Genomic DNA, 27,899 nt, shown 5'->3' with positions numbered 1-27,899 from the left:
TCCGTGCCATATGTCATGGGAATGCTTCAATTTATATTAAAAAAGGCTCCTGGCTGGCAACAATTCTCTACAATTTCACCGGTGTTTGAGAATGGATTCTAAATTCCATTGACTTATCAACTTACTTAATTCCTTTTTAATTGAAGAATGCCCATCTGTGACTGGTTCTTTAATTTTTATTTTAAAATCATCCCCGTAATTAAGAATTTCTTGCGCAGCAAGTTTTAAAGCAATAACTTCCATGTTTGGACTTTTGCCATCAGCATGACGGACATCTCTATTGTTAAAAGCTAGCACTTTCCGAGTTTCATAATTGGCTAGGGAGTATGTGCAGTACATGGCACTATGGCCGGGAGAGTCATTTCGTCCATCTCCTGCAATTATGAGATCTTGCTTCCCTGCCATTTCTTGAAACATGTTTTTTTGCATATTTTCCCAATATTCCGCGACAGCTGGGCATATAAAATGTTCTTGATACCTCCATAAAAATAAAATTTATATATTGTTTGTGAAGCCAACATATTTATATTCGTGTTATTATAAAGTATGTTATATTAGAAACCATTAGTCAAATTGTAACGTTGCAAGTCTCTCTACGAGCGCGATTTTAAGTAGCGAATGTAGGAGTGACTCTTCGTTTTTATTATTCGGAACAACAGAATCCCCCAAGTCAACCCTGTCATAAAACCATTCGGAGAGAGTTTCTTAACATCTCTCCGCCAAGTCATCAAGCCATAAATTTAGGTACATTCTTGGAAACTCCAATTAGTGCCTAATGGCATCCTAGTCCGGGAGGTCAGGGTCACGAGGAATACCCCAGCTAAGATGACAATAGGACACCCTAAAGGCATAGAGGGTTGGAGAGTATGTAGATGCGGGGCTTTTAGCGTCTATACGCCGAGTGAAGTAGCCGGCCGTTACAAAATTGAGGGGCAAAATTTGACATCCCATGTTTATCTATCTAAGATGAGAGAAGTAGTCTGAAGGATTAGCGATGGTGCAGCTGAGATTGACACTGGCCACACCCCTTCCCATAAGTACAAAAAGCGGGTCTTCCCAATTGCAAAGGGTTGGAAAATAGGCATTGAACTATAGCTACAAGTCTCCAAACATTCTATTCCTGGTTTGATTTTTCACTGAGAAAGTTCAAGTTTAAAAATGTCCGATTTCGATTTTACGGCAGAAATTAGGAATAAAAAACCATGGGCCGAATGCTGTTCTTGCAGGTCTGTATGCCATTCGAACAGGTGCCCCTGCAAGAAAGCTGCAGCATTTTGCTCCAATTTATGCTCCTGCGGAGTTGTTTGGGGGGAAAATTTTGGAATGCCAAAATGCAGGCGGTACCATAAAAAAACCTCGAAAATTAATTTGTCCCCAATTGAATGTGTGCCCGAGGAAACCGATTCTGAAGAATCGTCAATAGAATTAGGTGTAGAAGAAGAATCGGTGGTTACCGAAAAAAAGAGCTTGACGCCTGTAAGTACAACCCCACCCCACCCCCAATATACGAATCAATTGCGATTTTGATTAAAAATATGGTTCAATTCTAGATAATTAAGAAAAAGAATGTGTCAGCTGCCCCGCCGCCCCTAAAAAGTTGAAAAAAGTAAAAGAAATGGCTATGCGAGATCCCAGAATGAATATGGCGATTCAGGAGCTGAATCATTCTGAGGATCAAGCAGAGAGACTAATGCGTTCCAAAAGGGAACAATTTTGGGTAAATAAAGTACAAAGCCTGGTTTAGTTTCTGGTCTTAAATTTAATCATTATTTTAATTTGAAGGATAAAATAAATACAATGCCGATGGATAAATTAAAAACCTTTGCGTTTGCGCTCGCACAGCGTGTGATTGAGCAGGACGGCCTCTTAGAAGAAGGTAGAGTGAAAAGAAATTATAATGATGGGTTCAAGGGGCCAGATACCTTTCATTTGAGGATATTTTGTAGTGAAATGAGTTAGATGAAACAGTGAATTTTTATTTTAACAAGGATGTGGGAGACCATAACAACGATATACCCGAGGGATCAATCACTCGTAGTAAGCAACCCGCGATTCGTACGCTTGACAGTGCTAAAATAAATAAACGTAATCGGTGTACACGTACTATGACAGTGATTAGGCCCTCGGTCAAACGTTCTCGAACATTGCTACCATTGTTCGATTAATGATGAAAAATAATTTAAATAATTTTACAGTGATTGAAAGGGTGGACGACGTTTCCGAAGAACCGGAAAAATTTAAATTTCCGTCATCAATACACCACATAACTACCCCCTTCAAACCTTCAAATAAAATAAAACCCGACATCGACAAACCAATTGACACCCCCCTGGCCACCCATTCCATGGCCGCGTGTTCAGAATGGGAGATTCCGCAAGAGGTCCCCCCTAGTTCGAGTCCCCCGAATCCACCGCCCGTAAACTGGTGTGTATGTGGGCATTGTGCGGAAATGCCCACAGCCACCGAAAATGTCTGTTGCGGATACAGAGACCACTGTATTGTGCGCCGCCCAATTTATAGGCTACTCTTTCTAGAACCAGCAGTGCTGGTATTGGTCATGCGAATTCGTCATGAAATTTATAATGATATAGAAGAACTCAATATCGCCAATATAAATATGAAGTATCAAGGATACCAAAACCTTTGCCTTTGGCTCTATGGCAGGTTAGGTGTTGGGAACAGAACCCCTTTACCAGCCTGCTGCGTTCTAGGCATAAGAAGAGAGTATCCCGCTCCAGATGGAATTTACGTTGGATTCCAAGAAGCGGAAATAGGGAATAATGGGGGTCGTAGAATAAAACGTGGACCTTGGGTTTTTAGGAAAAATAATTTTTAATTTGCGCCCATTATTTTAAAATTAAAATTTGTCTTCTTCGTTTAATGAAATCGTTATTAGTTATTTCTGTTTGTACACGTAGCCCGCATGGATAAAGAACGACAGCTTATTCTGTCAGCTAGCTACCTATACTCTGTTACAGTATCGGTTGTCAGCACGCGAAAATCTACGTTTCTATGCAACCTAGCTTTGTGGGTGCTGACAAGAGATGAAAAACATCAGGATTTAAAATATCCGCGAGATTTTTTGCTCGAGTGCACGGACCTCTAGGCTTTTAGTTTCAAATAAGTGAAGTAGGCTCGTAGACTGTAGGCAACTTCACACATATTTGAAAGTAACTTGTGGATACTTTAAATTCTGACGTTTTTTTGTCTCTTGTCAGCACGCGCAAGGCTAGATTACATAGAGACCTAGCTTTGCGCGTGCTGACAACCGATGTTGTAACAGACCATATACAGAATAAGCCATCCTTGAGATAGGGAGTTGCTCCTATAGCGTGAAAACAAATTTCCTCCGGCGCCTTCTTCATCCATGATTTAACCAAAGAGAATAAAGGGGAGGAGTGGAAGCTCCTACCCTCCACAAGTATGATAAAATAATTGTTGCCCTAAATATTGACGTCATAAACTGAAACTCCTCTGCACTACGCGATAAAAAAGAAAGGGCAACAATTTCGCCCCACTTTCCACTTCCCCTCTATACTCTCTTTGATTTATCCCAGCCTGAGGCAAGATAAAATAGTATTGTTGGCACTGTAACCTTCCGTATTAATTAAGGGACGTCCTGAGTTTCTACTCCAGGGGTGTAAGGTTACATAGAGGATTAACACCCTGTGTTACCTCTGACCTTTCCCGTACTATATAAACGTCGACTGTTTATCATAATTAAGTCAGTCTTCTTTCTTCACTACTAAGATGTAGTAGTTCGCTCGAGCGAAGGGCTTTGCCCTATTATTGGACTTCATCCTAATTAGTAATTATTATTTAATTCTTTAGTTGTAGTAAATACAAGTCGGTATTTAATTATCACTTAGTAATTAATTTAGATTAATAAAAGTATGAATTAAACTAAGAAACCGTAGTAGTTATTCTTAGTTATAGCCAAGGCTTTTATGGCCACTTGGGGCGACTTTATAAATATCGCAAGCGTGGTTACAGCACCTTCTATAAAACCTTTTCGATGGAAAAAATAGGGGGTAGGCAACAATCAGTATAGGGACATACAAGGGGGCTGCCGTCTCTGCATACTCTCAAGATACAAAAAGATAACATCGAAGGCGCCAAAAAGCGAAATGGAAGGCAAAGTTTTACCCCCGTGTCTTTCCCTCTTAGTTACATCGACCATTGAGGTCTATAACAGGTTCTTACCGGAAATAGTTGTAGCACTGGTTTGAGAAACAACCGAAAGAGGTAGTGCATCTCCCCCAAATATTTAGGAGACTACCTTCCTCTTTTAGGAGGGAAATGGCTGGAATTCTTTTATTTCTAGGAGAGCGATAGCTCTCTTAGATAAGACCTCATACCGACTTCAATGTATAAGGATGGTTTTTTGATTGGTTATAACTTTTTTTGTATCGTATTAACTGCTTTGAAAAAATTCCACAGAACTACAATTCGGGCCCTAAATATGTGGTTAAAATTTCAAAAAGATCCATCCATTAGTTTTTCTTATAAAAAATAAAGTTGCTAAGGGTGGTTTTCATTTCCATAAAAATAATCATAGATTTTGACGAAAACCTCGAAATTTTCCCATAGAAATAACATGGGAAAATATTTTACAGATAACCATCTTGTTGTAGCCGTCATGATATAACTATACGTTTGTTTGATTTGAAAACGGTGTAAAATGAAAGCCTCATATTTAGTATTTGTGCTTTCCAGCTTTCATTGATTAATTTTAAGTTTAAGTATGTTTAATTTTAAATTTTCAAAATTACCCCAATCTGCGTTATTTAAGCATGGATAGACTGATTTACTAGAAAATATCAGCGCGACCAAAATTGGCCTTTTTTTGCGTTTAGTTGCGTCATATTAATCCGATTGTTTTTTTCTTAATGCCTTTTGGTTGAAATGGCCTATCGGTAGTGACTGCTTTAATATTGCCGCCGTGAGTCCGTGACAAATTACCCCGTTTGTGGCCGCCATTTTTTTAAGGGGAAAAAATTTGAGAGTGGATCCTTTTTCGTTGTCATTTTCATATTTTTTGAGGATTTGCTGATGGATGAATTTTAAATATAATATAAAGTAGGTTTCAAGCTTTAATATAAGCGTAATTTCATAATTTTCCACCTTTTTATTGTCCCACAATCTATTCCTAAACTTGCCACTTTTTTTAAGGCGGTGAAACCCGTGAAATTGCGCTAAGCCTTGGTCGCTTGAGCCCCGAAAACAGCTGTAGTGAAAAATGTTATTTACTAAAAATGTATGCAGTCAGTGTGTTGTTTTTGCCTTTTAATGCTTCTAATCGTGGTGCGCATGGTGAATTAATTTCTCTAAGCCTTGGTCAAAACAATTTTCATAGTGCACCAGGCCCGTCAATCTTATTTCCCATCCTGGTTTCCTCATATATCCTCTGTCTTCGAAGTCTGCTTTGTATTATGCTATGAATTTATGCTTTATTTATTTCGTAAGCATAGGTAACAGTAGTGATAGTTAAAAATTCCGTTATTTATTTACTCAAATCAGGGTTCCATTGTATTAATTAAAACCTTGTATTCTACTTAAATGATTAAAATGTTTCATTTGGTAATGCTTTATGAAAAACAACGCTACTACAGAAGATTTATACACATATTCCTCACGAACGTAACACGTTTGTTTACCTAGTAAACTATTAAATACAATAAATACTATTGCCATTAACGGTGATTTTCTGGAAAGTATTGACAGCAAACCTTATTTTCTTAATTAATAGTTTACAAATTTATAATTTAACTCAAACACACTTTTAACAAGTTATTTATTAATTGTGGTTATAGAGCTATTTCAGAGGGGGAAAAATTTCGTCTGCTACGAAAATTGGGCCTGCCTTTGAGTGTAGGGCGGACATTTTGTAAGGGTTTTCTCTATGGGCAAATAGCATTGGTGACTTAGCCATTACCCCCTCTGAAATAGCTCTATATGTAATATTTCATGGATGAAGCTCAGTTTCGAACAAAACTACTATTAGTGAGTCATCCAACAAACAATGGTTTGGAACTAATAATAATAATAATAGATGGAAATGATTAACGCAAGTTTATAAAGAAATTAATAATATTTTGATTAATTATGTTAGGAAGGAAATGATTAACGGAAGTTGATAAAGAAATTAATAATCTTTTGATTTATTATGTTAGGAAGGAAATGATTTACGCAAGTTGATAAAGAAATTAATAATCTTTTAATTAGTTATGTTAGGAAGGAAATGATTAAGGTAGGTTGATAAAGAAATTATTAAATTAATAATAATTTGATAAATATTATGGGAAGAATATAATACTTCTTTTCCCCTTCTTCCCCCCTCATGACGGAGACAATAGGGTGCTAACAGTTCTGACCCTGAAACGTCACACCCTTCTATCTCTTACTGGAGTTTCATCCACCCTAACGGTTGGAAACAGTATTCTACGCGCAAAAATTCAAACCAGAGAGGGGCTGTGTGACGTCAGACTATCTTTTCCCCCTAGCCAGTTGTTAGCTCCCTATAGCTTTTAGACCAAACTACATTTTAAATCTTGTTTGAAGCAGCAATCCATCTAAACCTTATTTACCTTTTGAAAAAAAAATAATAGGTTGATACCTCTTTCAGTAGATGATTCATTGATATTTCAGTTTCATTGAGTTTAAAAAAAATTAGTTCCACCATTGGTTAATTTTCAATATTGACCACTAATAATCACAAATTTTAAAAACTAAATTACAAAAACCGGTTTAAAACCATATTAGTTTTGAAACGATTAAATTATAATTTTAAACATATATACTAGTTAATTCCTCGTAGGTAATTAGTTTATGCCTTAGTGAAATTAATGCTGAATAAAGTAAATAATAAATTAACTTCTAAAATTTAAATGTAAAGTGTGTGCATTATTTCCGAATTAATAAAAGATATCCACCTATTTTCATTCAAATTAATTACTAATTTGTGGATAATGGATAGAAAAGGTCGTGCTTAGGCTCCACAGCTTTGTAAATCATTAAAAAATCATTTTATTTTGGAAGTAATTTTATTTGTAAAATTGAAAACATAAAATAGTATTACAATTTTTTTAAATAATTATTAACAAATTTCAATAAAATAAATTCTGGTTAAATACATAACACTACTTTTTACTAAGTTTCTGAAATTATCACAGCTAAATATCAAAGACACATATTTAATTGCTCTCATTTTGACACAACTGCAACCGTATACATAGTTTACAGGTGTGGAGGATTCATACCATTTAATTTCCTGACTTGCTGCAAGTATTTGAGATCAGAGATAGACAGGTATGACGTTTGCCTACGTAGTACTGCCATTGCTCTACATAACCTAAAACTATTTTATTAAGAGATAAATGAAGTTCACAAAAAACCAATTCATAACATATTCTTTTTTATTATAGATATTATATATTTTAGGTTTATTTTAATACATTTTTGGGTTTTTTTGGATTATTTTATTACATTTTGAATATTTTTGTTTATTTCATTACATTTTGAATATTCTTCTTTATTTCCATTACGTTTTGAATATTTTTGTTTATTTTATTACATTTTTATTTTTTTTTTATATTTTAAATTTTTTTTATTTTATTACATTTTAAAATTTTTTATTTCATTACATTTTAAATATTTATTATTTTATTACATTTTAAATATTTTTTATTTTATTACATTTTAAATATTTTTTATTTTAATACATTTTAAATATTTTTTTATTATATTACATTTTTAATATTATTTATTTTATTACATTTTTAAATATAATTTTATAATTAAGTTTTTTTTTTCACGGGAATAAAACATTTTAAAAGTTTTTTTTTAATGAAAAATTTAAACATTTTTAGACACTTGTCTCCCCCTCCTTGTCAATGTCATCCACCACCTTGTCCATTAATGTGATTTGATTAGTGGCTGATGCCGCCTCTTTTTCGGCCGCAGCCGCTTCTGTATCGGCAGGACCCGCTACTTTTTCAGCCAGAGTCATTTCTTTTTCGACCGAAGCCACATTTAGGGTCAATTTGGCCACATCTGTGGCCAAAGTTCCAAAATTCGTGTTAGTTTGTTCAATTTCTTCTTAAAAATACAGGGTGTTACAAAAAGGATACCAGGACAGATAATTTAAAAATATTGTGTTACCTTTCATTTCTGGGCAATCTCGGATGTAATGGCCAGGTTTTTTACATTTGTAACACGTTCTTGGTTTGCCGCGCCAATAAGGTTTTTTTGACTCTCCTTGCCGTCCACCTCTACCTCCGCGACCACCTCGACCACCTCGACCTCCATTAAATAAGTTAAACGTGACGCCAGTCACGGGTCCACTAAAAGTAGTACCTGTCATTTTCTAACAAAAAATTCACGAATTTAATATTTTAACATTGATTATTTTGGTCACAATACAATTTAAATAAACTAGCTTTTATTATTAAACATTCAAGTCCTTAAAAATATTTTAAACTAAAAGAGTATTAATAAAATTTAAAAATTTTAGCATGGTACTTACAGATGAGGTTTTTTCAACTTCTTTGTCCGTTATGAATTTTTTTAAAAATGACGCTTTGCAGTGCTGCCAATAATTCGTCCACTGTCCTGTGCTTATTTCCGGTTTCGGACTGCCAGATTCTGAGTGAGTCTGACGTAGCAGACGACAAATGAGTTTCCCCTTAAAATCCTCATAGAGTGCCACAGGCTTAGCAATTTTAATTAATATTTTAGTTAAAAATGGTTTATTGTTCGGTTTTTAAATGTAAGAGTCGCACGGAAAAAGATAAGGGGATTTCGTTTTACTGTTTTCCTTGTGTAAATAAGAAATATGGGCCTTATATTGAAGAACTTTCGCGTAAAAGAAGGCAGGCTTGGGTTAACGCCGTTCATCTTGAAGAAAAATTTTCAACTTTTGATCTAATACAGAAATGGCATAGAATATGTAGTCGTCATTTTATTTCAGGTAAGAAATACTAAATTTAAAGAAATGGTACAAGTTTTAAAATTTTTTCATTAATGCAATGCATTTTATTTAGGAAAACCATCAAGCTTGGAAGATGAGACGCACCCTGATTGGGTTCCATCACTTTTCCTGGGATATAGAAGTGTGCAAAGCTTAAGATCTCCAAAATCTAGACTAGATTTACATAATCGGTATTTAGAGCGTTCTAAGAAGAAGAGAGAATTGGAATCAAAAAGTGAAAATGCAATGTCATCATTGGGAAATGATCTCTTTGTTTCTGTGTTAACGGAAGATAGTCTAGATGATTCTGTGTTAACGGTAGACAGTCTAGATGATTCTGTGATTAAGGAAAAAAGCATTCTTGGAGACAGAATTGAAGATTCTGGAAGAGCTGAAGTTGCTTGTCAATGCGTACCACTTTATTTAAATGCATCTGTTCAAGCTAATGATGAAATGGTGGAGGTATCGAGTCAGACAAACAATAATACATACAAAACTGCAGAAACTCAAACTGATCTAACCATAGAAGATATAAATTTTTAGGAAGACTTGAAAAAATACAAAATGGATGAAGAATGAAGAATTCATTCAATCAAATGAAACAAGGACTGTTTATTATACTTGCCTTCCATCAATTCTGTAGTACCATTTGATTAGATTTACGATGTTCCTAGTATATCTTTGCAAATTTTATATTTTTTATTGTACAATTAAGGTGGAAGAAAAAAAATATCACAAATTAAGTTTTATCATAATATTTGTTCGTTTTTATAAACATATACACTGAATCAGCATTAATTAAAGACATTTAAATTCCCACTTTTGTGTGTTAATTTTGTCTTTGCATGCGAAATTAAAAATAAGAACACTTAAAACAATTTTTTCCCCCATTTCATAAAGTATGTGTCATACATGGAGAAAATTGTTTTTTTTTTAAAGAGCGCTATGTTAAAGCTTAAGTAAACTATTGAAAGTCATTTGCTAAAGCTTGTTGTATTACCTGCAACAGGCTTTTATTGTATTAAATATCACCTTGAAATTTAAGAACAGTTTTGAAAAATTCTAAGCAAACTATATAATTATTATTAGTTATATTAACCATTTTCGACATTTTAAAAATATTGAACTTTACACTTTTGTAAACTGTATTAAGTTTGTTGTTTTGGGCTTCATAGATATCAGAGCTTAAAGGGCTCCATTTATGAAAGCATACAGTGTTTACACTTTTTGAAAGCGCAGATTTGCAGAAGCATAATTTGATATTTCCAGATTCGTGTTGCATATTTGAAATGTTCTTTCCTTCAAAACTTTAATTTTGGCTTGATAAAATTCTAAATATGTCTCTTCGTCCTGAGATATTATTTTGGAGAAGGAACAAATGAACAATCGCAGTCCAATACAGTGTTTACATTTTTTGAAAGCACAGATTTGCAGGAGCATGTTTTGAAATTTCCAGAAACTTTCAACAAACATGTTAGTTTCGAGGATCTCCGTTTACGTCACTTGTTTTCAAGAACAATGCTTTAATTTTCAAATAGTTTTCTTCCCTTTAACAACTTCATGAATCTACTTACACTTTAAGACTTGGTCTCTTACCACAGAACATCTCTTTCTGTCATCTTCTACTAACTCTACATACTCTAATATTTTTTCTCCAAAGGTAGAATAAACTTTTCTTTCCTGACGTTCAATTCCATGATATAAATATAATTACAATTTTGCAGGCTAAAAATGATAAAACACGCTTAAGTGACAGCTTTAACAATTAAAGCTACTCTAAACCAGTGTCTACACACAGTCGCCATCTTGATTTTTAGCTCTTTGCCCTCTCCCTTTGGAACTTTGCCCTCTTTCACGGCCAACTTAGATACTCGACAAGCTCGCCAACGAGTATCTAAGTTGGCCGTGCCTCTTTAAAGTTCACTTTTCGCGCTTTCGAACTTTGCCCTCTTGAAAGTTCACTTTTAGGCGGCAACTTTCCGAAGCCAGGCTTAAGGTTCGTATTCCTCTATTAAAAACCTGTATTTAATTATATCTATTACTTCAAATTATATTTAGAAGTATTTTATGGGTTAATAAGTTGGTTATTTAAACCAACTTCATACATCGTTTGTGCTCAATTATTTTTTCTTTCCAATTTTCCTTTTGTTAAAGTTTATGATAAGCCTATTTTTTATTACTCACATTTCATTATTACCTACATCATTGAAATCTGAGTGTTTTGCAAAGGGTTCTTTGTGTACCTTTGCAAATTCAAAGGGTTCTTCTTTGTGTACCTTTGCAAATTCAAAGGGTTCTTCTTTGTGTACCTTTGCAAATTCAAAGGGTTCTTCTTTGTGTACCTTTGCAAATTCAAAGGGTTCTTCTTTGTGTACCTTTGCAAATTCAAAGGGTTCTTCTTTGTGTACCTTTCCAAATTCAAGGGTTTCTTTGTGTACCTTTGCAAATTCAAGGGTTTATTTGTGTACCTTTGCAAATTTAAAGGGTTCTGTGTGTACCTTTGCCAATTCAAAGAGTTCTTAAAAAATTCCTCGTGAACTGCTGGGTGTAACAAACATATTTGCAAAACCCGTTGCAATATATTATTAAATACATTATTGTGACAGCCATTCTTGACTATTTAAAATGGTTACTCGAGAACAAGCTAAGCGGAAAAAAAACCGCCTTGCAATGGGGAAATCTAGAACAGAAGCTAACTTAAAATTGCAAGCTGAGAGTAAAGCTTTGCAAAAGAAGCAAAGTAGGCAACTTTGCCTTAAAAAGCACTATTTGAAAAAGAAAGAGTGCTTTCAGAGAAAATACGCAAATAATCAAGTTGCACGTAAATCTGGCCTTGGTATTGCGAAAAAAACAAATTGGACTAAACCACGTGGTGGCACTACTAATGTGAGTTCCCAATCAAAAAATAAAAAAAAATATATGAAACCCACTAAACAAGATAAGTTTGGTTTTGCGAAAAAGCTTCTCAATGCGGGAATTTTCAAAACGAAAAACAAGAAAATTATAGCTGAAAGCTATAAAAGGTTTCTAGCCAAACGTCTAACTGAAAGACTGGCGGCGTCAGAGTCTTTCAACGGTGAGACTAAAAAACAACGCACGAAGTCTGTCTCTCACAAGCTAAAATGCCAAGTGCTAGCTGGTAGAATATTGCATTTCAAAAGGCAATTATATTCGGCTTACCACGCCCAAGTAACGAGAATTGTTAGTGAATTTAAGGATTTTGTTCAGAAAATCAAAGAAATTGGGTCCATTGATCCTGGCAATTTGGCAGAAGTTGTGGGTGGGAAAAGGCTTCACAGTAGCAAGAAAGAGGCCTATTTCCATGAAACTACCTATTATCTGATTGGAAATAATGGTAAAATATTGAAAAATGAGGATGAGTCACATTACGGCAAAATTTTTCAATTGGATTCTGATGGTCGTGTACGAAAAGTTCTGAGAGACCGTGCTACCAGTTCGACTAATGAATTGTTTGTTGACGGAATGGGAAATTTCGTTGACATGAAAAACAATAACACAACTAGTAACGTTGAACTAGTTTTACAAGTTAATGAATCGGGAGTTGTTACGAATCTTTTCAACATTGTTGAAACTGAAGAGAAGAATCCAAAAGCAAATTTTGTGATCAATGAAGGTGGGTTTATTGAAACCAAAAACAAAACTGTATATTGGGAATGCAGTGATATTTGTAATGTTGAACTCGAGCCATTGCAAAAGTACTAGCTTTCGTAAACACAGTTGCCAATGCGAATGAAAAATCTTTGACTAAAATTTTTGACTCTGATTTGGACCTTTGCGAATTAAGAAAACAATTTTGCAAAAAATCAAACGTGTCTATACCACCAGATGGGGACGAAATAGTGGTGAGAATAGTTCCGTACCTAGGACACACTGCTTACTGCGCTGATAGCGAAGAGTGCCAAAGTCATTTGCGTGCTTTAGCTGAACTGGCTCCTCACTATTCGGGAATTAGAAATATTCTGAATAATATTTATCACATCAAAGCGTTACTCAACGCGTTAACTAAAATCTCAACTGAAATTGAAAGTGGTGATTACGAGTCTGTGACGAATGTCATGGCGGAATTAAGGAAAACCCTTGCTACACGTGGGAAAAATTTAAATAAGGAACAAAACGATGCTCCCGAAGGAAGCGTTAACGCTCCTCGGCCGAGTCTCGATGAAAGTGAAATCTTGAGTCTTTACGAGAATCAATTCGCTCGGGCAATGCTAAACACCAACGAGTTTCACGAGACGCCCTGCGACTGCTGTTTAAGATTACTGAAAAAATCTGATTTAAGAGCAGTAGAAAAATTGGTTAACAGTGCTGTTTTTGAGAACGAGGCCTATCTGATTTTAAGAGCCGGCTGGATAATGAATAATTCCGACACGAGAGAAGCAGACATGCTACTATGTCGTTACTGCGCTACGGATTTGGGAAAGGGTAAAGTTCCCATCAGATGTTTTCTGAACAACTTGGCGGTTGACAATCCTCCACCAGATGTCACCAGTTTAAACATGTTTGAGAAAGTTTTAATTCAGCTTGTGAAGGCCTTCCACACTGTGGTGCGGTTAGGCACCAAAACCAACTCCAACATGCAGTTTGGCACGGTTAAAGCTTTGAAGGGAAGAGTAATTTATCTTCCAATACCCGTGGAGAAAAATTTGAAGATGATTCCCAAGACATTGCCCAAAAATCACGAACTGCATATCCTGGTGAATGGCGTTCCCACAGCGGACAAAAAAGTTTGGCAACAGGTTGTTTGCCTCGAAAAAGTGTTGAAAGCATTCAGTGTGCTGAAAAAGATAAACCCTTTTTACAAAGACATTGATATTTCGACAATGAATGAGGAATATATTTGTGGCACGCATGAAATTGATGGAAATGAAAATTCATTGACTCCCGAAGAATTACTGAGCGTAACAGATCCACTTGCGTTAATTAATGATGGATCTGAGGCGTTGACACGCGCTTCCGCTGCGCTTCCAACAGAAGGAGCAGCGGATAGTAGTCACGACGTCCAAGGTGATCAAAACGCTTCAAACATGCAGGAGAAGGATGAAAATCAGTCTAGCCTTGCACCAGGCGACGCCTACAAAATTTTAACACAGCCCGAGGCTTTGTTGCGAAAACTATCTGAGGGTGAAGCCAATGATCTGTACGATCATTACTCTATTCATCCAGTGAACGTTCAACCACCGAAAGATTTACTTGGCGCTTACCAAATGAAGCGCGTCGAAGCCGAGCCAGTTAGCACTTGGGATAAAAATTTGGAATACATGAGCTTTGTTCATTTGTTCCCTAAGGGTCGCTTTGGCAAGCACGATGATAGACCATTTGGGAAAATAACGGAAACCGAGTATCGTTTATCCCGTTTTTTGAACAAGAGTCCAATTTTTAGACGAGATTACGCCTATCTGTTCCATTCTTATCAAGAATGCGAAATGAAAGCGATTTCTAGCAGTTTGAACTACGTTCTTCGTGTAAAAAAACCCATGCCTATTGGGGTTGAAAATTTGCTCAGTCGCGTTGAATCTGGCGATAAAGAACTTGAGAGTAATTTAGCTACTTTCTTGGGTCATATTCGAGGAACTAAGGACTACTGGTATAAAGTTCTTAGATCCGTTTTAGCGATGATTCGGGAATTTGGTCCTCCAACCTGGCTCTTGACTTTTAATCCAGCCGAATACGATGACTTGGAACTTCACGATCACTTGAGAAAAGTGAATTCAGACGTTCCAGGAATAGAGTCGATGACGGTGGCTGAATTGTTGAATTTGGATCCGCTTAGCGTAAATTTGCACTTTCACAACAAAGTGAGGTCGCTGCTAAACAACTTTGTCTTGTGTAAGCAAAATCCAGTTCTTGGCATGATAGAACATCATTTTTGGCGGGTTGAATACCAATCTCGTGGTTTACCTCACTACCACATGCTTTTGTGGACCAAGGACGCTCCAAAGATTGGAACTTCTTCGCCCGAGACTATTTTGGATTACGTGCAGAAACACGTCACGTGTTCGATGCCAAGCGCATCAATAAGTCCAGAATTGCACCGGCTGGTAAAAAAATTTCAATTTCACAAATGCACCTCCAGTTGTTACAAGAAGGTGAAAAATTCTAAAAAAGGATCGAGAGTGTGTCGTTACGGTTTCCCTCGTAACGTAACAAACGTAGCGACTATGAATTCCGTTAGATCAGTTACTCGTCACCGTAAGATGAAAAAGGTGCAGAAACGGTTGTACGACTTGCCGAGAAAACAGCACGAAGATTTAATAAATGATTATAATCCAACGCTACTATTGGCTTCCAAAGCCAACATGGATTTGCAATTTGTCGCTGACAAATCGGAAATAGTGGCAAACTATGTTACGGCTTACGTGACAAAGGGAGACCGGGCTGACATGGACCAAACTTTTGCCGAGTTAGGCAACGAAAGTTTGTCCAAAAAATTATTTGCCTATAGATTGAAATCTTTGACGTGCAAGCAAATAGGAATTTATGAAGCTCTCGATATGATGCTGGGCCAAGACCTTTACAACAAGTCTGACAGCACTAAATTTATAAACACTAACTTGAAAGAAAACCGATCGAGAATTTTGAAAGGTTACAAGGAACTCGCTCGTTTGAGGGAAACTGACCCCGAAAGCAAGGACACTTGCCAAAAAGGGTTCGTCGACGACAAGTATCCGAATCGTCCCGACAGCTTGGAGAATCTTAGTTTGCGGGAATTTGGTCAGTTTTACGATTATGTAATGCGCTCCGAGGGTGTCGAGAAAAATGCGAATGTCATCCAGTTGAAAAACAATCTGGGTTTCATGAGAAAGAGAATTAAGCCGTACATAATAGAGCACTTTATTCACGACCCGATGGAGGAGAAAGAACAGTATTGTCACGCTCTACTGATCCTCTTCAAACCGTGGCGTGACGAAACTGAGCTATTGGGCGATTTTGAAACATACGCCGATGCTTTCGAAAACTCGCTTTCGGTGTTAAAAGACATGAGAGAATATCACGAGAAGCTGTCGGTTTCCAAAGAAGTTGAAAAGAAACGGAAGGCTTCTTAAAAGGCGAAAGAGCTTGAAACCATAGTATCGGAGGGAGAAAGTGAGGACGATGAAAATGCGCTACAAGGGAAAGAAATTGTTATCGAAACTGAACACGCGATGGCTGATGTGGAAGCTGCCATGGAAATCAATTTCGAGACTGATGTTGACAATGTGGCGTTACTAAACTCGGATCAAAGGCGAATATATGATCACATCATGGATCACTTCTCCCAAGAGAGAGAAAAATCTGGAAACAAGTGCCTTTTTGTGTCGGGACCTGGTGGCACTGGCAAATCGTTTCTTATCGACACTCTCGCCAACGCCGTAAGGCGACGCTTTCAAAATCCTGCTAGCGTGGCAATTGCCGCGCCAACGGGTTTGGCAGCGTTGAATGTTAATGGCGTAACATTACACAGATTACTAAAGTTTGCCGGTAGATCATGGGCGTATTGCCGAATACCATTCCCTAAGTTCTGACAATATGAGCATTATGAAAGAAACTTTGGGAAATTTAAAACTGTTAATTATTGATGAAATTTCCATGGTCTCGTCGGTGTTACTGACTCACGTTCACTTGAGGCTGAACAAATTTTATGAAATGAACCTACCATTTGGTGGAGTTGTATTTATCCTTGTTTTGGGAGACTTTTTCCAATTGCCTCCGGTTCAAGGAAATCCCGCGATCATCAAAATCACTTCCGAAGAAGCCAGACTTAGATTCAATTGCATCGGAGGAAGTGATCTTTGGAAGTTTTTTAAATACGATGAACTAACGCAAAATGTTAGACAAGCCAACGACCAAAGTTACAGCGACATTTTAAGCAGAGTTAGAATTGGAAATATTTCCGAAGCTGATGTTGCAACCTTAAAAAGTAGATTGGTTGCTGACGGACAACACATCGAGGTGGCAATGGACCTTTCAATTAAGCTGTCCAGTGAAGGGTTTCACCCAATTTGTTTGATGCCTAAATTAGCCATGTGCGAAAAATTCAACTGTGAAATGCTGCGAAAAAACGGCGAGAAAGTTGAAGTCATTCCTTGCCAGGATAGACTCGCTGACTACGGCAAAAAAATGAATAAAAACATTCTCAGGAGACTGCAAGGGCTAGAAAACGAACCGTCCAAAACGGGTGGTTTGGAGAGCAAATTATTCCTGTGCGTTGGCTGCCACATAATGGTCAGAAGGAATATCAGTTTTGAAGAAGGCGTTGTAAATGGTACGATGGGTTTCATAACTGGATTTAAGAAGGACGAACAAGGAAACGTTATTGGTATTTTTCTCAGAGTAGATCGCGAACCGAATAACGACGACGCTAACACTGACTTTTTAGTTGAGAAAATTTGCGTTAAATTTTTGCTCATGGCAAACATTTACGTTAAGCGCTCGCAGTTTCCCGTCATCCAGGCGTACGCTATTACGATACACAAAAGCCAAGGAATGAGTTTAAAATGCGCCATTATGGATTTGGGTCCAAATTTATTTGGAACGGGCATGGCGTACGTCGCTTTATTGAGAGTGACGTCCTTAGCCGGACTCCATCTATTACAGTTCGATCCGACTAAAATTAAGGCGGATGGACGAGCCATAATGGAATATAACAGGCTTCGCAAAAAATATAGGCCAGATATGCCTCTTTTGGAAATAACGGAGTCGAAAGAAAGTAGAGGTGGGAAAAGAAGTGCGCCTACACTATCTAAAAGCCTTTTAGAAGGCGAGGAAGAGAGATGTGCAGAAACACCGAAGAAGAAAAGGAAAGCTCAACAGAGTTTGGATAGTTGGCCCTTGAAGGGTTTAGCTAACGATGACCAAGTAACATGCTATTCTAATAGCGTTTTGCAACTACTCTTATTAGTGCCGGAATTAAGAGAATTGGTTAAATCTTACAATGGATCATTCGTTGAAAAACCAGTTTTACGTTGCCTCCATAACACGATAAACGACATCGAGAGTTCTAAAGGAAGCTTCAGTCGTAAAGGGTTGGAACTGAGAATGGCTGTCGGAAATCATTTTACGCAAAACGATCAACAAGACGCCAGTGAATTTTTGATGGTCCTTTTGACGACACTAAGCCAAGAAATGGAAGCCGATTACTCTAAGGCTCTGAAAGATCTTTTTTGGTCAAAGTCGCGAAACGTTACCAAATGCCCCAAATGTCAAGTTGAACAAAATTCGGAGAATATTGTTGAAAGCAACATTTTCAATCTTCCACTAGAAAACCGGGACAAAATTGATTGGAAATCTCTAGAAAAAAGGATGAGATTAACAGAGGTGCCATGCGTATTTTGTAACAACCCAAAAATACAAGAGCGTGATGTATTGATATCCAGCGGGAAGTACGTATTTTTGTGTCTTCTCCGTGGCGATTACAAAGATGGTCGACCAATTAAGATTTCGACCAAAATATCAAGTTTTGAAAATCAAAATGTCACTATGAGTAAGATGCTTTTTAAAACTAAAGGGGTGATTATTCATAAAGGTGAATCTTTGGCCGAGGGACATTATGTGAACTTTGTGAGAAAAGACAACGGCTGGTACGAGGTCAGTGATACAATGATCAGAAAAAGGGAGAGACTCGTCAGTAACTTGACTGACGTCACTGTTCTGCTCTTGGAAAGAGTCCAGACGCATTAAAGGGAATCTAACGTGCTTGAAGAATCCATATCAAATTTACCCCGAGTAAAGTCCAAAATTTCAATATTCGTACCAGAAAGGAGCATCATATCTGTCAAAGATATACTAATACTTTCATATTCCCTTTAAAGTAATTTATGACTGGGTAAGATTGTTAATCCTAGAGCAAGTTTAAGGTTAACGATGGTTCTGGAGTAATTTTGATGTTGCCTACTATAATCACCGTGAAAGGGAGAGGAGGGAGGATTGTAGGGCCATGCTATTGTTACGAAAAAAGGCGATGATTCTTGCATTAATTTTAGAATTTTCTAGTGAAGGGTTTTTAGTACTCTGTATTAGTCTTGCCCCAATGGTGTTTTGTGTAAAAAACACGCTAAAAACGTAGCCCCTGTTGGTAATGCTATGTGATAAAATATAATTCTTTAATAAGCTGGTGAAACTATTGAGACAAACTCATCCTATTAGTTAACATTGAACAGATTTTTTGAACTGAGATTTAGACACTCTTATCCAAATTTTAAATAAATACTTATTAAAATTAATATATTCAAAGAGTTTTCTAAATATCAGTTTCGCATCTTCCATTTTTTTCTCTTTTAAGCGCGCTATATTTTTTTTACATTAAGACGCCCGTAAAGTTTTTACATTAACAATTTAAAACCGTTCAAAACATGTACGAGATTTTATAAATTAAATTAATCTAATATTATCCTGTTACAATTTCAAAGATTAGCAAAGATTTTATGTTTAAATATATCTATGAATATAACCTTTTCTTTGTAAAACTTATCCGACCCAATCCGATACCACTTACAAAAATTGATTTTTAAACTATTTAATAGTTAGGCTTAAAAAAAGCCATATGAACTTATTAATTTGTCCTATAACTAATATCCTACTATAAGACATTACCCTTGTAATTAAAACAACTAAACCATTTTTCCAATTAATATTCCAGGAAGTTTTGCATAGTCTCTTTGTGTTTCTCACCAGCTGGAGTAGTCTGCGTGGCAGGTTGCATTGCGTAAATCCAACAGGGGTAAAATTTGCAAAGCCTTCTGGAATATTTTTTTCCCCAAAAATTAATAACCTTTTCATTGTTCCTTTGGTAACCCACGCGCAAAACAATAATTGCCATGTTCTAGCAGCACTGTTTCCAAATTTAAAGTTAAGAGTTGCGTGACAAAATTTTAAAAATAGACCCTCAAAATCTTATATTTAAATGAACATATAATTGCCAGTAAATTGTAAAGTTTTCTTTCAACCCTCGCCCCTTTACATAACTAATATAATGAAGATTAAAATTATTTCGACATAAATACTACAAGCAGTGCATATTTTCAAGTTTGAAACATACAATTTAAAGACTAATATCGTACAACTACATGCGTATCGTATCAACACGTGCCAACTGCTAAGCTTCAACAGAAAGATAATGCATCATAGCCTTTACCAGTATTATAAAAATAAAAGATTAAAACTACACATCTCAAAAATATGATGATGATCATCATCATTATAAAAAAAACCACAAAAACAACAAGACTTCGATAGACAAATCAAATAATATATTCAACTTCTCCACCGAAATAACAGACTTTTTAGACTGGCGTGTTCAAAGAGTGAGAGCGTCTTTGGATTAAGACCAGCAGAGACATTCAAAGAAATAACCTTTCTATTGGCTTGAGTCAGTGTCTAAAGAACATCAAGCCGTATCAAGGCCAAATAATACATGTCACCTCTTTGGTTTCCCTATATAATTACGTTACGACTTGGCAAGCCGTGCCTACAAGTTCATCAACACAATAGAAGTTCATAACAGCTATGGATTCGCAAAAAATCCTTTTTCAGGCAAAAGTTGCCTCAACGTTTTTAAAATTTAGAACAGCAATGGATTGTTACTTAAATTATGTGCTTGACTATGTTGGGAGTTGGGCGCACTCCTGTAAGCCAAGCTTCTGGGCGACAAAGTTTTGAGGGAATAAGGGACTTGTCAGCATGCCTACCCTACAGGAACTGACTACCCCGCGTCCGCGGGTGGTGAAATACCCCAAATCCCCCCTCCTTCACCACTCGATTAAACCTCAAGTACTTCACTCGTTACTCTAAAATACCAACTGATTAACCTTGGACTTCAATTTTCGTCAAAACGCCTTAAAGGTAATATACCATGATGGTATATTACATTGTTTAACGGACGTTTTCAAACAAAACAAGGTCGAGGGAACCAGTAAAAAATGCTGCCAATTAATGACGTTAAGCAGTAGTGCCATCTGAGTTCCATAGTAATAAATATAGAAAAAAACCTAAAATCAACTGGATTGGAGATGTCACTAACGAAATAGAAGGCACCTCATTAACTCTCTGAACTAAACTGCAGATTCTACAATAGCAAATCACTACCCTTTTAAAAAGCATCTTTAAGTATATTAGGAGTAATTTAACAAACTCCCCTTCCCTTTTTTTATACCTTAAAAAATATAATATTAAAACACATGCTTACTATTTATCTGGCAATTATATAGTCTCAATTTGACAATCTTAGGATTAAATGTGTGTAAATATTTTTTCATCATTGAATTGTTCACTTGAGAGATTAACAAAATTATTATACGCATTCATACGATAATGTTGAGCTCTCACACTTTTTAAATCCAAACTTCACGTATGACTGTCTTTAAACATTTTTTTAATCCCTCTCACGCATTCATTGGGAAACTTACATTTTAGATTCATTTAAAATTAATTATAGTTACTCTTAGCTTTTCCCTGTTAAGTAGTGATGCCGCGAATATTGATTTTTCCGAATACCGAATATTCGGGCGTGAGATATGTGCAACTCGCGCGAAACCGGTTATGAGCTGTAACCCGTTCCGCGAAATACGTACAGTCAGCCTAAATGAAAACTTTCTCTCTCGCGACAACTTGTTCATTAATAAGCAGTCCAAGTATTGGGTGTGATATCAATGAATTAAAACATTGCTGTAATATTTTTTAAAACATTCGAATAAACCCTGTTTTTTGACCTAGTCAACTAAGAGTAGTATGTTTCCAACTATAGTGGAGGGTTGCCAATGATGACATGAATAAACACAACATGAATGTTACGAATAATGTTTAGAAACCATAATTTTCTCTAGTAGTGGCGTCAAACCTCCATTCCAAGGCTGTCATTTAACTTAAAGGTTGAATGACATTTTTTTTTGCTCCGTTGTGTATGACGAGCTAGGGCTTTACAAAGCCTTAGAGCTCCAAATCCGTGGGGAGATAAATTATAGACCTAAGAATTTTTTGGTAGCCAATTTGAATTGAGAAATCGAACGTAGGGAAACGACTTCTTCAGGAAGGGAGTTCCAAACGGGTATAGTTCTCCTGAAGAAAGAGTGCTTTAGTGGGTCTTTGCAGGATGGCGGGAGAAAGAGTTGGCGACTGTGACCGGGTATAGTGCGTGTGAGGGGAGAAAATAAAGTAGGTCTGATCGGAGGAGTGTAGGACACGAAAGAGGCTTATTAGATCCATGTAGGTGCGCCGACTGGACAGGGGGGCCCAACCGAGGGAAGCGAGTCTGCTTTCGCGAGGTAAGTTGCGTAGAGACTTAGGGATGTTTGAAGCGCGACCCTGCACGTCGTTAAGGAGTTTTATATCACCACTAGAGGAGGGGTTCCATAGTTGGCAACCAAATTCAAGGGTCGGACGAACATAGCAGTTGAAAAGACGCGTAAGAAATCGGTGGGAGAGATTTGGAAAATTGGCTTTGATGGTCGCGAGTAGCCCATTGGCGCGACTACATGTCCTAGCAATATGGGTGTGGAATTTAAGGTTATGGGAGACTTGCACTCCTAAATCACGACATTCGTTTACTCGACGGATAGGTTGACCACTAAGGTAGTATGGAGAGGGTAGGTCTTCATCAGATTTAGTATACGGTTAATGGTTAGCAATAAGGACTTTTGGCTGTTGAAAGAGAGGCCAGTACGCGAGGTCCAAGCCTCAAGCCGAGTTAGGTCGGACTGGAGGGTTTGGATACATCGTCATAAGAGTGGATCACACGAAAGATTTTGAGATCGTCCGCAAAGAGGCACAACTTAGAGGATAATTGAGAGGGGAGGTCATTTATGAAGATAAGGAACAGGAGAGGGCCAAGAACGCTACCCTGAGGGACGCCACTAGTAACTGGTAGGAAAGTATACTTAGGGAATCACCAACGCGGACTGACTGAGTGCGAGCAAGTAAGTAGGATTTAATCCACTGGTAGATATTATTATTTATACCCAAAAAAAAAGTTTGGCCAACAAACGTTGGTGGGGAACCGAGTCAAAGGCCTTAGCTATGTCTAGATAGATGACGTCAACCCTATGTCCCTCATCAAAAGCTGAGAGCCACGTAGGAAACGCCGAAAGGAGGTTTGACTCTACAGATCTGTTGTTTAGAAAACCATGTTGGAACTTGCTTAGATGGGGGGTTATAAACTGTAAGAGAGGCGTACGGATGCACTTTTCAAGGACTTTGCAAACCGTAGATGTTAAGCTGATGGGTCTGTAATTGATGGCATCGGTTTTGCTACCTTTACCTTTGTATATGGGTGTGACGTGGGCAACACGCCAGTCCGAGGGGAGGGTCCCTTCAGTTAAGGTGAGAGAAAAAAGGATTAGAAGAGGTTTGGCAAGCGAGGAGGCACAATTCTTCAGGAGGCGGTTTGGAATTCCATCAGGACCCGAAGCACTTTTTGAATCAAGGTTGCGGAGAATACGCTTAAGATCGACTAAGTTTGGTAGGAAATCAGGCATTTGAGCTATAAGACTTTGGGGTAATACAGTTAGATCAGTGGGATTTGTATTAAAGTTTTTGGATAAAGTGTCATTTAAAGTGTTCGCCATGGATTCATCCGAGTCGGTTTGTGCACCATTACTGAGCCGAATATTGAGACGAGTCGGGAGGGAACGTATTTGACGGCGTACGAAACGGTAGAAGGCACGTGGGTGTGTCTTGATTGTGGATAGTTTACGAGCATGGGACTGCGAAGTTGCTTTGCGTAACAGAGATTTGACTAGGCAGACTTGAGATTTGTAGAGGGGTCGGAGACGGAGTTGTGCGTGACTGTGGTTAGTGGAAATGGCGTGGCTCAGTTTCTTCCATAGTCGTTCTTTTTTGCGTATGGCACGTTTCGTAGAACGAGTAATCCAAGACCGGGAATGGCGCGACACAGAGTGATCGTAAAGCGGAATTGCCTGAGAGACACAAGCAAAGAGTTTTTCCTTAAAAAGCAACCAAGCCTCTTCGGTAGGCAGCTGAGAGAGAGTGGACCAGTCCGTAGCTGCCAACAGGGTGTTTAGTTTTATAAAGTCTCCCCGACTATAGTCGAAGTCACGAGTAAATTTGATAGGAGATAGTCGTGGGCTAGTCAATGGGTATACTGCGCAGAGCGTGACATGGTCACTACCACCAACTGGTGGTAATGAAGATATATTCGGGGTGACGTTAGCCTTGGTTAAGATTAAGTCCAGGGTGTTGTGAGATAGAGAGTTGCTTTGGCTAAATCTGGTCGGGAAATTGACATGCTGGCTCAGAGCCGAAGAGTGAAGTAGTTCGAGAAAGTCATTATGGACTGACGAGGCACTGAGAGTGGGGGTAATGGTTGTCCAACAGATTGAAGGCAGGTTAAAGTCCCCGGTGATAATGATTTCAGAGCGTTGCGCAGATATTAATTTGAGATCTTGGAAGAGTTTGGAAGTTTCAGTCGGGGACGTGTTTGGGGGGCGGTAAATGCAGCCTAGCGTTATCCAAGTGCGAGAAGATTCTGGCTTGAAGTCAATCCATAAGGATTCTGGGTAGGTCGTTGGAACGGGTAATAAGTGGTGAACAAGAGTATGACGAATATAGACGATAATACCGCCACCCGCGCGATTTGCACGATCCTGACGTAAAAGTGTGTAACCTGGAAGATTAAAGATGGCGTCATTTTGTGAGGGAGAAGCCCAGGTCTCCGTATTGCAAATACAGTCAGCATTCCAGGTCGGGGAGAGGGAAATAAGTTCATCGCGTTTGCCAAAAAGATGCTGTGCATTAAAGAGGATGACGGTGAGACCCGGGGCTGAAGTTATTTTGTTTGGGCAGAACAAGCATGAGGTTGTTGCACGTTGGCAGAGTAAACCAAATGTGAGACTTGGATGTTGTTGGGATTTGAGAGGACTTGAGGTCCACCCTGGACAGAATAGCTAGTAGACATATAGACAAAGAAGGACTAAAATATCAAGATATGTTTATCTGTTAAACCTTCTGGGCGCTTTAAGTTTAAAATATTGCACTTCCGGCGAAGCCATCGTCACGTCGTCGACATAGTGCCGTGGTGTGTCTAGGCAGATAGATCCAACATAACCAACATAACCTTAAAACGTTTGTGTGTATTATCTACGACAATTGCCTTTACAGGAATCCGTGCATCTGTTGGTTACATCCGTGAAACAGGAAATCACCATGTCTCATTTTCCAAACTGTGTTCACCTTCATTAATCAAGACAACGATAACAGTGGTCAAGTATAACATTATTTATTGACTTAATTTGACACGTATGTTATTGAAATATCATTTGAAAAATGAAAGCTTATTGTTATTTTGAAAGTAATTATTATATTTATTAAGTAATATAGCTAGATTTAGATAAATTATTAACTGGTATAGTTATAATACTCGCTAATTATCGTTATATTTTTATCGCACTCAGTATTTAGTCATCTTCCCATTGGCGTCGATGACCTTTTGCATTCTGGAGGGCATGGAGGAATAGAGATTTTGCGTATAATTTTCCTTCTCGTCCAACATTTCCCAAGCGGCCTGTATCAGGTTCCACAAGTCATCTGCGTCATCCGGCGTAACGTTGGCCTTCGCCATCTCTTTCTTCATTTCGGCCCACACGTTCTCTATTGGGGACAAGTCCGGTGAGGTGGATGGCCATCTTAAAAGTTCCATGTATGGATGGCATTCTTGTAAGAATTCCATGGTGGCTCTTGACGTGTGAATTCGTGAATTATCTTGCTGAAAAATAAATAGGCCCTCTGGAAAGTAATTGTCCAGAACGTGAGGGAAAAACGTGTGTTCGAGAATGTCAATATATTTTTCGGAGTTTAGGTGGCCGTTGATTCGCGTTAAAGATCCCAGACCTTCTTTGCAAATATACCCCCATACAGGAACGGAAAAGCGCCCACTGTTCCTCAGGGACTGTGTGTTTTGAGATTCAAACCGACAACCTTTTTGACGCCAAACCTTGCGCTTGTGGGTAATACTAGAACAGAAACTGGACTCGTCGCTGATGATGACCGAGTCCCATTCATTGTTCCAGTGCAGATGGTCTTGGGCGAACACCATTCTTACATGTTCTTGTTCTTCCTTTAAATAGGGTTTCTGAGCGGCGACACGACTGCTGAAACCAGCTTCACGAACTCTGTTGGCGATGGTGCTTTCACAGGCCTGGAGTTCCATGATAGATTTGATCGAACGCATTGTAGTGGTGGGATGGTTAACAATAAGAGCTCCAATTATCTCGTCCTCGTCTCTCGTTGTGGCACGTTCGGCTCCTGGTCTTGGCTTGTCAACTAGTCGTCCATTTTCTGCATACGCCGCCAACCACGAACGAACAGTTGGCTTTGAGCATCTCAGATGTTGCGAAATATATTGGACACTTCGCCCAGCATCGTTGAGTGCTATTAACTTCGCACGGTCTAACTGGCTTAAACGCGGCATATTTTCGAAATGACTATCTGCAGCCATTCTGGATTCATTTATAAACGGTTTCAATATCTGCCAGCATGCATTCATTGGTTTACTAAATTATGTTCTTGGTCATGTGATCTTCCAAATGTTGGTTATGTTGGATCTATCTGCCTAGACACACCACGGCACTATGTCGACGACGTGACGATGGCTTCGCCGGAAGTGCAATATTTTAAACTTAAAGCGCCCAGAAGGTTTAACAGATAAACATATCTTGATCTTTCAGTCCTTCTTTGTCTATCCGATCTCTCAACAATTTTCTATTGAATGATGAACTACTTCCTATACGTAGCTAACAACTGGCTAGGGGGAAGAGATAGTCTGATGTCACGCAGCCCCTATCTGGTTGGCATTTTTGCGCGTAGAATACTGATTCCAACCGTTAGGGGGGATGAAACTCCAGTAAGAGATAGAAGGGTGTGACGTTTCAGGGTCAGAACTGTTTACTCCCTATTCTACGGCATGCAGAAATAAGCGTTGAAATAATCAATATAAAATCACCAACGTGTCTACACAAAATTAATAACAAGTTGGGAAAACCAAAATATTACCTCTCCGAGTCAAGAGGTCTACTACTACAAACTTATTTACCCAGATATGGAGTTATTTCACTTTTTTGAAGTAAAAATTTACGAAATATTGAAGTAGTATTCCAAACATAGCAAACAGTAAAGTAGACGACATTTTACATCCAATAAGGATAAATCTTGGACACATGGAAATCAGTCAATGGGGAAAAGAACAGGAAATGAAGTCTACGCTTCAGCTGTTTACCCTATATTCTGGTAGCTACATTCACAACTGGTTTTCAGTGTAAACACAATCGTCTCGTCTCACCTCAACAATATTCTTAGTTTGCCAACACGAATGTTAACGTTAAATAACACCAAAGCTAAATTATACCCAGACGCACTAATAGTCATAGCGCACCGTAAAGAGAATAAAAAGTCTGTAGCTACTCGTTTACCACTAGCCCTTTTACTAATCTAATTGCCACCATGATCTTTTCTTCTATTATAAAATCTTTACCTGATTATTTAAGAGTGTATTTAACTTTCGGCTCACTCTGAACCGTTAATGTCTCTTCATTTCAGACACGAAAATCAAAGCCAAAAGTTTACTTCACTTCAGGCCTCAATAATTTACACTTTGTTTCACTAAGCCTATTGCGGATAATACTTGTTTTACCCGCCGGAGTCTAGGTCTTAGGTTTCTTCATGAAGTCACTAAACCAAGGATTATTCTATATACAGATGTCGTATAGCTTAAGTAATATATAAACAGCCATTTCAAATAACAATATTAAAAAAAATCTTTGGAATATCAAAATGAAACAGAGCTTTAAAGCTACAAAACTACTAAATGCATCATAATTACGAAAAATACTTCCACATATTCACTTTATATTATGTAAAAAGGGAATATTAAGGTTCTGTATGATTTCTTAACACATCAACACAAGGCTAACTGCTAACGCGACGCACT

The 27,899-nt window shown here is 37.8% G+C and overlaps 1 protein-coding gene and 2 long non-coding RNA genes across 3 annotated transcripts; 1 reads left to right on the top strand and 2 right to left on the bottom strand.

Annotated features, from left to right (window-relative positions):
• Positions 1-7,821: 7,821 nt before the first annotated feature.
• Positions 7,822-8,362, bottom strand: LOC149677909 (uncharacterized). Its single transcript, XM_089837406.1, has 2 exons — positions 8,161-8,362; positions 7,822-8,097 (listed from the first exon to the last, which is right to left on the bottom strand). Exons 1-2 carry the CDS (start codon positions 8,360-8,362, stop codon positions 7,865-7,867), a joined length of 435 nt encoding a protein of 144 aa, XP_089693532.1. The 3' UTR covers positions 7,822-7,864.
• Positions 8,363-9,919: 1,557 nt separating this feature from the next.
• LOC149677908 (uncharacterized) lies at positions 9,920-11,858 on the bottom strand. The gene is made up of 3 exons (XR_016366438.1): positions 10,765-11,858; positions 10,543-10,693; positions 9,920-10,470 (listed from the first exon to the last, which is right to left on the bottom strand). It is a non-coding gene; the product is annotated as an uncharacterized LOC149677908 (long non-coding RNA).
• A 15,072-nt stretch (positions 11,859-26,930) lies between these two features.
• On the top strand, positions 26,931-27,500 carry LOC149677907 (uncharacterized). The gene is made up of 3 exons (XR_016366437.1): positions 26,931-27,035; positions 27,114-27,199; positions 27,269-27,500. It is a non-coding gene; the product is annotated as an uncharacterized LOC149677907 (long non-coding RNA).
• Positions 27,501-27,899: the final 399 nt, after the last annotated feature.

Source organism: Phalangium opilio, unplaced genomic scaffold (assembly GCF_054372755.1).
Source record: "Phalangium opilio isolate 3A_F unplaced genomic scaffold, DU_Popi_V2 ptg000043l_1, whole genome shotgun sequence".
In the NCBI taxonomy this organism is placed as follows: Eukaryota; Metazoa; Arthropoda; class Arachnida; order Opiliones; family Phalangiidae; genus Phalangium; species Phalangium opilio.
Note: the sequence above shows the minus strand (reverse complement) of the source record. Positions and strands in the feature narration are given on the sequence as shown.